The sequence below is a fragment of the Bos indicus genome, chromosome 11, assembly GCF_029378745.1.
Source record: "Bos indicus isolate NIAB-ARS_2022 breed Sahiwal x Tharparkar chromosome 11, NIAB-ARS_B.indTharparkar_mat_pri_1.0, whole genome shotgun sequence".
Lineage (NCBI taxonomy): Eukaryota > Metazoa > Chordata > Mammalia > Artiodactyla > Bovidae > Bos > Bos indicus.
This window is the reverse complement of record NC_091770.1, coordinates 26,002,117-26,012,467: the sequence shown is the minus strand read 5'-3', so window position 1 is coordinate 26,012,467 and position 10,351 is coordinate 26,002,117. Positions and strand designations below refer to the sequence as shown.

The following is a 10,351-nucleotide window of genomic DNA, read 5'->3' as shown; positions in this document are numbered from 1 at the left end:
GGCCAGGTGAGAAGCAGGCAGGACAGTCTGCCACTAGCTCTTTGGCGGAGGCCACTCCAGGGAGGGTCAGGCCAGAAAATCCACCAGTCTCTGCTGCTTGTTGGCCATGGGCGAACTCCCCTTTTTGACTCTTGGGGAGTCCTCAGAACTCCAAGTAAACAGAAGCTCTCAGTGCTCCCTAGAGGAGGTTCCTGCAAAGCCTCGACACAGCCTGGGCATTTTCCATGCCTCGTACAGTGTCAGGTAAGGAGGTGCCTCTTTCATCTGCCAGGAGCTTTGAGCTGTGGTCAGGGGCAGCTGTGGCCTGAGGGGAATGGGCCTCTGCCCTCTGCTGGCTTTCCTCACCTAATGGGAGGCATGCACGGAGGCTCAGGCTTTGTCTTTAGTGGGTGGAGGTGGAGAGAGTAGAGGGGAAGGGCTGCCGGAGGGAACTTAGGAGCCAGTGTGAATGGCCCCTCCTCTTCCAGTCCCACAGCGGGACTGGAAGCTAAGACTGGAAGCTGTGCTCTGCCTCCTGCCCCTGCATTTTGCCCCTTGCCCCTTCCCCTTGTGGCTCCCTGGTCTATAACCTGCCCTATTCAGATGGTGAGGGCTTGGGAAATGGGTCTACTGGGAATACGAGGTGTAATGAAACCAGGTGAAGGAACGCAGGGTCAATTGAAGGAATAAACAGTGTCCTGTTTGCCATCTGTCATCCAGTCAAAGAGACTTGGCATTCAGAGCAGCTGCCAGAAAAGTCTTTACAGAGGTGATCTTCTGTCACTACCTGCCATGTTCTGCAGAGGACACTGAGGCTAAGCCACTCTTAGGAGCCTGTCCAGAGAGAATTTGGGCTGGGCAGATCTGGGGCTGGTGCTGGGGGGCAAGGGTCTGGAATCTTCTATGCTGCCTTTCCCCTGTGTGGTTTCCTTTAAAGCCACCATGTGGGGCCCTGGTGGGACATCGCATCTCGCCGACAGAAGTGGACCAGGCAGATCCTCAAAGATGTCTCCTTGTACGTCGAGAGCGGGCAGATCATGTGCATCTTAGGGAGCTCAGGTAAGCTGAGGAGGGAGTTCCCTACATTTTCCATGAGGACTCAGAAGAGGCTTTGGCTTGTTTTGAACACCACACTAAGGAGACGGGTTTAAGTTGTAGCAGGATGGCCAGAAGTCTGACATTAGAATGAAATCTGATGGCATGTCTGACTATGAATAGAACCTGGTTGTTGTTGTTTAGTTGCTAAGTCATGTCCGGCTCTTTGTGATCCCACGGACTGCAGCACTCCAAGCTGCCCTTTCCTTCATTATCTCCTGGAGTTTGCTCACACTCATGTTCATGAGTCAGTGATGCCACCCAACCATCTCATCCACTATCGCCCCCTTTTCCTCCTGTCCTCAGTCTTTCCTAGCATCAAGGTCTTTTCCAATGAGTAGGCTCTTTGCATCAGGTGACCAAAGGATTGGAGCTTCAGCTTCAGTCCTTTCAGTGGATATTCAGAGTTGATCTCCTTTAGGATAGACTGGTTTGTTCTCCTTGCTGTCCAAGGAACCCTTAAGAGTCTTCTCCAACACCACAGTTCAAAAGCATCAATTCTTCAGCCCTCAGTCTTCTTTATGGCCCAACTCTCACATCCATACACGAATACTGGAAAAACCATAACTTTGACCTGTGCCAGCAAAGTGATGTCTCTGCTTTTTAATATGTTGTCTAGGTTTGTCATAACTTTTCTTCCAAGGAGCAAGTGTCTTTTAATTGCATGGTTGTAGTCACCATCTGCAGTGATTTTTGAGCCCAAGAAAATAAAGTTTTTCACTGTTTCCATTTTTCCCCATCTATTTGCCATGAAATGATGGGACCAGGTACCAGGATCTCAGTTTTTTGAAAGTTGAGTTTTAAGCCAGATTTCTCACTTTTCTCTTTCACCCTCCTCAAGAGGCTCTTTAGTTTCTCTTCACTTTCTGCCATTAGAGTGGTCTCATTTGCATATCTGAAGTTGTTGACATTTCTCCCAGAAATCTTTATTCCAGCTTGTGAGTTATCCAGCCTGGCATTTTGCATGATATACTCTCAAGTAAGTTAAACAAGCAGGGTGACAATATACTCCTTTCTCAATTTTTAATTGCCCAGTTCTTCCATGTAAGGTTCTAACTGTTGCCTCTTGACCTGCATACATTTTCTCAGGAGGTGGGAAAGGTGGTCTGGTATTCCCATCTCTTTCAGAATTTTCCATAGTTTGTTGTGATCCACATAGTCAAAGGCTTTAGCATAGTCAATGAAGCAGAAGTAGATGTTTTTTGGAATTCCCTTGCTTTTTGTATGACCCAACAAATGTTGGCAATTGTATCTCTAGTTCCTCTTACTTTTCTAAACCCAGCTTGTACATCTGAAAGTTCTCAGTTCACATACTGCCAAAGCCTAGCTTGTAGGCTCTCAAGCATTACCTTGCTAGAATGTGAAATGAGTGCAATTGTGCAGTAGTTTGAACATTCTTTGGCATTGCCTTTCTTTTGGATTAGAATGAAAACTGACCTTTTCTTGTCCTATGGCTAGTGCTGAGTTTTCCAAGTTTGTTGTGCAGCACTTTAACAGCATCATCTTTTAGAATTTGAAATAACTCAGCTGGAATTCCATCACCTCCACTAGCTTGGTTTGTAGTATTGCTTCCTAAGGCCCATATGACTTCACATTTAAGGATGTTTGGCTCTAGGTAAGTGACCACACCATAGTGGTTATCTGTGTCATAAAGACCTTTTTATAGTTCTTCTGTGTATTCTTGCCACCCCTTCTTAATCTCTTCTGCTTCTGTTAGGTCCTTGCCATTTCTGTCCTTTATTGTGCCCATCTTTGCATGAAATGTTCCCTTGGTATCTCCAGTTTTCTTGAAGAGATCTCTAGTCTTTCCTAGTCTATTGTTTTCCTCTATTTCTTTGCATTGTTCACTTAAGAAGGCTTTTTATCTCTCCTTGCTATTCTCTGGAACTCTGCATTCAGTTGGGTATATCTTTCCCTTTCTCCTTTGCCTTTCCCTTCTCTTCTTTTTTAGCTCTTTGTAAGGCCTCCTCAGACAACCACTTTGCCTTCTTGCATTTCTTTTTCTTGGAGGTGGTTTTGGTCACCAACTCCTGTACAATGTTATGAATCTCCGTCCGTAGTTCATCAGGCACTCTGTCTACCAGATCTAATCCCTTGAATCTATTTGTCACTTCCACTGTATGATCATAAGGGATTTGATTTTAGTCATACCTTAATAATGGTCTAGTGTTTCTCCCTACTTTCTTTAAGCCTGAATTTTGCAATTAGGAACTCATGATCTCAGCCACAATCAGCTCCTGGTCTTATTTTTGCTGACTGTAAGGAGCTTTTCCATCTTTGGCTACAAACAAAGAATATAATCAATCTGATTTCAGTATTGACCATCTGGTGGTGTCCACGTGTAGAGTCATCTTTTGTGTTGTTGGAAGAGGGTGTTTGGTATGATCATTTCATTCTCTTTGCAAAACTCTGTTAGCCTTTGCCCTGCTTCATTTTGTACTCCAAGGCCAAACTTGCCTCTTACTCCAGGTATCTCCTGACTTTCTAATTTTGCATTCCAATCCTCTATGATGAAAAGGACATCTTTTTTGGTGTTAGTTCTAGAAGGTCTTATAGGTCTTCAGAGAACCATCTAAAGGTTTAAAGAATCTTTTGAAAGATCCTTGAAAAAGATGACATCCTGCTGAACATGTAAGTTAATTCCTGTTTCAGAGAAAAGCACCTAACATAGTGCTTGGTATATAGAGGTGCTCAGTAAACCCAGTTTCCTTTCCTGGAGACGGGAATAGGAATTGAATAAGCACAAGGATGCCGTTTACCCCCCATGTGTACTGGTCTTTTAAAAATTATGATGTATTTTAAACACACAGATTGGGAAGATCCCCTGGAGAGGGGAAAGGCTACCCACTCCAGTATTCTGGCCTGGAGAATTCTATTAGACTATTCCATGGGGTTGCAAAGAGTCAGACATGACTGAGCGACTTTCACTCACTTCACTTAAACACACAGACAAGATAGTTAATAATATTCCTGTCTTAACAGCTAGCTTTATGAAATCTTAACTTTATACCATATTTACTTCAGATCATTTTTTTTTTTTGGAAAAAAACAACACCCTAAATATTACAGGTTCCACTGAGGCTATTTGCATGCCTGTTCTCTACCTTCTTCTTCCCCTCCTCTTTCCCTGCATCAGCCAGTCATTGCAGGGGAGGGTGCAGCCCTTTGGGGCTGGGGCAACGCTCTGTGAGGGTCACAGCTGAGGATGCACAGCTGTGGGGGAAAGGGTGCGTTGGCCCTGAAGAGGGCATCCATGTGGCACATCACAGGGTCCACTACACTGCACATTTTAAGGTTGAAAGATTCTGACAAATTTGCTTCCCAGGACCCTGTTTTGATTGGGTTCTTGCTTGCAAATTGTTGACACTTTCAGCTACTCTCCACTTGGCATTGCTGTTTTCGATAGAGGTGGGCAGTGTAATTCTGTGATAGAAGTTAAGTGTGGTCAGCCTCTTTTGACTCGGGGGGTTACATCCACAGCCACTCTCCTGCTACAGTCAAGGGGTGGGGAGAACAACTGGATGGTGGCAGGAGTGCTGTTAAGATGAGGTGAAAAGGAATTCATTGATGAGAAGGGTTACACGTTCCTGAGATTTCCTTTCATTTCGTTTTTTCTTGGTCCATGCCACAGAACTCATGGGATCTTAGTTCCCCATGAGGGATTGAACCCGTGCCCTCAGCATTGAAAAATGCAGAGTCCTAACTACTGAACCACTAGGAAAGTCCCTCCTTTCATTTTCTTTTTTCAATTTTTAACCATTTCTAATTGTGTGCATGTACCATAACACCCAGGGTCATCCTAATTTTCCTTTTGATAATTATACTTCTTTAAAGAGAAAAGCTGAGTTATTCCCATAATATTGTGTCACTTGCTGCCTTCTCTGTGTAGGATAAAAGGGGTGGCATGTAGCACAACAAGGATTGAACCCACTTCTTGGAAATGTGTCCCACAGGCCAGTATCACGCTTCATACACATCTCAGCAGAACAGGGTGGGGCCCCCTGTTCCAGGGGCTCACGGGCTGGTTTCTGATGATTGCTTACCATGGTTTTATGACTGTTCATCCTTTTGTGCTGAACATGAATTCTTGGTAGACTTCAAGTTCCATGAGGGTGGGAGCTTGGTCTTTTTTTTTTCCCTGATGGATCCTCAATATCTAGGACAGGGCTTGCCACATAGTAGGTGTTTAATAAGTATTTGCTGAATAAATGATTAAGCAAATGAATTAATTCTATGAATTACTTTTAGTGTTTCATAACATGATTTCATTGGTGTCTTATCTAAAGCGGTATTTTTATCAAATCTTTACTAGTGAGGCAGAAGATGACTTAGGTGTTCACAGTCTCACTAGAGAATGGTCAAATCAAGCCTGCCTATAGTCAGCCACTCTCTGGGGGAAGGTAATTTTATTGAACTCATTATTATCTATCATGTAATTCTTAGACTCTAGGCTGCATGCTCCTTTGCAGAAGTCTAGTTACAGATGACTTTTGTCCTTCTAGAAGAGATAATCCCGAAGGTCATGGTTTTATTGCCCTGTAGGGTATTAACCTTTATTTTTTTTTCCTTTTCTTTATTGTGGTAAAATATGCGTAATATAAACTTTTCCATTTTAACCATTTTATTTGTCAATTTTTTATTGAAGTACAGTTGACAATGTTGTGTTAGTTTCAAGTGTGAAGCAAGGAGATTCAATTATATATATGTTCTTTTTCATTGTAGGCTAGTATAAGATACTGAGTATAGTTTCTTATGCCATACAGTACATTCTTGTTATTTACATACTTTATGTAAGTAGAGTGTATGTTTAATTGCAGATCCTAAATGTATCCCTCCCTTACCCCCATTTCCCCTTTGGTAACCGTAAGTTTAATTTTCTATGTCTGTGAGTTTGTTATCTATTTTGTAAATAAGTTCATTTGTATCATTTTTCAAGATTCCACATATTAGTGGTATCACGTGATATTTGTCTTTCTCTGTCTGACTTAATTCTGTATTTAATTCTGGTTTGATTAGTATGATAATCTCTCAGTTCCTATTGCTGCAGATGGCATTATTTCATTCTTTTTTATGGCTGAGTAATATTCCTCTGTGTGTGTATATATAGATATATATAAACATATATCAATATGTATACATACCTCATTTTATCCATTCATCTGTCTGTGGACACATAGGTTGCTTCCATGTCTTTGTTACTATAAATAGTGCACTATGAACACTGAGATGTGTATATCTTATTGAACTAGAGTTTTCATCTTTTCTGGACATATGCCCAAGGGTGGGATTGCTGGATTTTGTGATAGCTGTTATTAGTTTTTAAATGAGCTTCCATAACTGTTTTCTGTTATAGCTGTAGCAATTTGCATTCCCACCAACATTGTAGGATGGTTCCCTTTTTGCCACACGCCCTCGATCGTCAATTTATTGCATAGACTTTTTCATGATGGCCATTCTGACTAGTGTGAGGTGATATCTCATTGTAGCTGTGAGTTGCATTTCTTTAGAAATTAGTTATGCTGAGCATCTTTTCATGTGCCTGTTGGCCATCTGTATGTTTTCTTTGGAGAAATGTTTATTTAGGTCTTCCACCCATTTTTTATTTTTATTTTTTTTTATTGGGCTGTATGAGCTGTTTGTATATTTTCGAAATTAAGCCCTGGTTGGTCACATGTTTGCAAATATTTTCTCCTAGTCAATAGATTGTCTTTTCATTTTGTTTATGGTTTCTTTTGCCATGAAAAAGCTTATAAGTTTGATTAGGTTTATTTGTTTCTTTTTGCTTTTCTTTTGTCTTGGGAAACTGACCTAAGAAAACATTATTATAATCTATGTTAGGGAATGTTTTGCCTATATTCTCTTCTAGGAATTTTGTGGTGTCATATCTCATACATAAGTTGTTAAGCCATTTTGAGGATTTTTTTGTGTACCATGTTAACCATTTTTTAAGAATACAGTTCAGTGGTATTAAATGCATTCACATAGTTGTGCAAACATCACTGACATCCATCCCCACAACTTTGCATCTTGTAAAATGGAACCTATATTCCCATTAAAGAATAGCTCCCTTTCTGCCCTTCTCTCAGTCCTGGCAACCATCACTACAGTTTCCGTCCTTATGAAAGTGTACTTATGTCCCATACTACTCTAAGTACCTCAAATATGTGGAATCATACAATATTTATCTTCTTGTGACTAGCTTATTTCAGTTACCATAGTCTTTGCAGTGTTCATCCATGTTGCAGCATATTGCAGAATCTCTTTAATTTTTAAGATTGAATAATATTCCATTATATGTACAGCCCATAGTTTGCTTATCAATTCATCCATTAATGGACACTTTCCTTCCACATTTTAGTTATCATGAATAATGCTGCTGTGAAAAAGGGTGTACAAATCTTTCTTCAAGACCCCGTTTTTCTGTTCTTTAGGGTATATACCCAGAAGTGGAATTGCTAGATCATATTCTATTTTCAGTTTTTATAGAAACCACCATACTGTTTTCCACAGTGGCTGTACCATCTTATATTCCCAGCCACAGTGCACAAGCGTTCCAATTTTCCCACTTCTTAGCCAACACTTGTTATTTTCTGTTTTGTTTGTTTGTTTTGATAGTAGCTATTAGGTGTGAAGGGATATCTCACAGTAGTTTTGATTTCTGTTTCCCTAAGTCCTTTACCCAGTCTTGAATCAGGTGCTTGGTTTGTTGTTGTTGAATTTTAGAAGTTCTCTCTGTAATATTAATCTCTTATAAGATCTGCAAATATTATTCTATCATTCTGTGGACTACCTTAATACACTATGAATAATGTCTTGGTTGAAAAACATAGGTTTAAAATTTTCATGAAGTCCAGTTTGTCTATTTTTTATTTTGTTACCTGGACATTTGGTGTCACATCCTAAGGCATTAACCATGTAACTTTGCAATTTACTCCAATCTTCTTTTCTTCCCTGATTATGCATACTAGTTTCTCATACCCTTTTATGCTTGAGCTTTGTTATCCTCCTGGTACCCCCAGAAATGAGTTAATAAATATTTAACACATGTTTAAACAAAAGACAGTATTAGTTACCTATTTTCATGTTTAAAAAATACCCAAACTAAGTGACTTAAAATAATAAAAATCAGGTGTTATCTCTCAGTGTTTCTATGAGTCAGAAATTTGGTATGCCTTGGTTGGATACTTCTGTCTGCAGTCTCTCATGAGGTTGTAGTCAGATGTCAGCTGGGGCTGCAGTCGTCTGAAGGCTTGAATGGAGCTGGAGAAGCTCCACCTGAAGCAGTTCCCTCACATGCTGAGAAGCAAGTAGTTGCTCACCATTGCTCGCTGAGGATGTGTGACATGAGAGGAGCCCTGAAGGTCACATCGGAGGCTGAGAAGGAGCAGCCAGACTGACAGGATTAAACCAAGAGGATGAGGTGGCACTCGAGCCAAGAGAGAGATTTACAGAAAAGGGCAAGCAACAGTATCAAATGCAGCTGAGAGGTCAAACAACACACAGAAACTAGCCCCAAGAAGGCTAGTTCTGAGGTAGTGGTGGAACTGGAATCGGGGCTTTAGGCTGTTGGAGGGTCTATTAGAGTTGAGACGGGATGCTAGAAATGTAAGGCTGAGGGAACTCCTAGTTAGAAGAACCACAGACAAAGCTTAATATTGTGACTGAGAAACTTGAGGGCACGTTTTGTAAGACAACCCCAGTGAAGTCACATTTTGTTTCTTTTCAATCACTCTGCTCCCTTCCCCACGCTGACCTCTACCTGAACACACTGGGGCTGATTCTGAGCTTTGTCAGTCGTGGGTCAGATAAGAAAACCACTGCTCCGGGAGCTTGGCTTTTCATCTTTGCACCCCTCAAAGCAACCAGCAGTGTCTTTAAAATATTTGAGCAAAAGATCCTTTCGTTTGTTTTGCACAAGTCATCACATCCTCAGTAGAATTCTCTTGCCATCTTCTCAGAGAGCCCAGAGCCTCCTGATAATTTCCTCTCTTACTGATTCTAACTTCTTAACAGCCTTACCCAGGAAAGGCCTGGTGACTCCTCTTCCTGTCCCTATTAACTGGGCCCATGTAAGCTTGTGTCCAACAAGAATGGGAAGGGCCAGCTGGTGTCTTACTCTAAGAGATCACTCTAACCCTAGACAAAGCAAACCAGGAGAAACCTCACCTTCCAATCACTCCAGTACAGGGAAGTTAGTTCATCCCATCTCGTGGGAAAGTTCTTAGCAACAACCTGCTGGATTATGCTCAAGGCTCTCAGTGTAGGCTGAGGCCAACTTGGTTTTTACTGAAGGACTCACTAAGCTAGTGCTTCTCACACTCCAATATGCATGAGAACTACCCAGGCATCTTGTTAAAATGCAGAATCTGAGCTAGGAGTTGGAGCCTGAGATTCTGCATTTCTAAGCTCTCAGATGGTGCTGATGCTGCTGGTACTCAACCACACTAGCGAGGCTCTGGGCCAAGTCCTTTACATCCAGGAACCAGCAGAGGATCCCAGGGAGTCACAAACAAAAAGAAATTCAAATGCCCTAGAATCCAAATGCTTCCAAGAGCCATGGTTTTCATTTGAGTCTGATCCTGTGTTTTCTTTTTCAGCCTCAAGCAGCTTTAAAAGAGAATAAAGGGGCAGACAGAGCTCCTCCAGCTCAGACCTGGAGGAGAGAAACAGCTCATCCCCTCTCATTGAAAGGGGACAAGCTGGAAGGACTCATTCCAGCCAGGAGTCTGGCCCATGAAGCCAAAGGGAGAGCAAGTCAGGGCCGGACAACGGGTTCACCGAGGGTCTTGGGAAGTTCCTGTGAGGCCTCGTGCATGGCCTCCTCCAGGCCCTCTCTTGTCGCCTCCCAGGCTCAGGGAAAACCACGCTGCTGGACGCCATGTCCGGAAGGCTGCGGCGCACAGGGACCTTGCTTGGGGAGGTGTTCGTGAACGGCCAGGAGCTGCACAGGGAGCAGTTCCAGGACTGCTTCTCCTACGTCCTGCAGGTGCCCGCATCCTGGCCTGCCCACAGGAGTTGGGAGGTGGCGGGGGTGGGGGGGGCACCTTGGAAGATGCTGACAGGTCCCTCGCCGCAGAGCGACACTTTGCTGAGCAACCTCACCGTCCGCGAGACGCTGAACTACACGGCGCTCCTGGCCATCCGCCGCGGTTCCCAGAGCTTCTTCCAGAAGAAGGTGGGTGCCTCACTGTGGCCTCATACCCCCTCGTCCCTCCATTTGCCCGTTCCTCCCCATCAGTCTTCACTAAGAGTCTAGAGCTGCTCTGTCCACTGTGGC

The 10,351-nt window shown here is 42.8% G+C and overlaps 1 protein-coding gene across 1 annotated transcript in view; it reads left to right on the top strand.

Moving 5' to 3' along the window:
• The first annotated feature begins 106 nt into the window (after positions 1 to 106).
• ABCG5 (ATP binding cassette subfamily G member 5) overlaps positions 107 to 10,351 on the top strand; it is a 30,923-nt gene continuing 20,678 nt past the window's right edge. Inside the window, exons 1-4 of the mRNA XM_019970076.2 lie at positions 107 to 243; positions 917 to 1,038; positions 9,924 to 10,060; positions 10,151 to 10,249. Coding sequence (XP_019825635.2) covers positions 107 to 243; positions 917 to 1,038; positions 9,924 to 10,060; positions 10,151 to 10,249 — 495 coding nt within the window. The remainder of the gene's footprint in view (positions 244 to 916; positions 1,039 to 9,923; positions 10,061 to 10,150; positions 10,250 to 10,351) is intronic.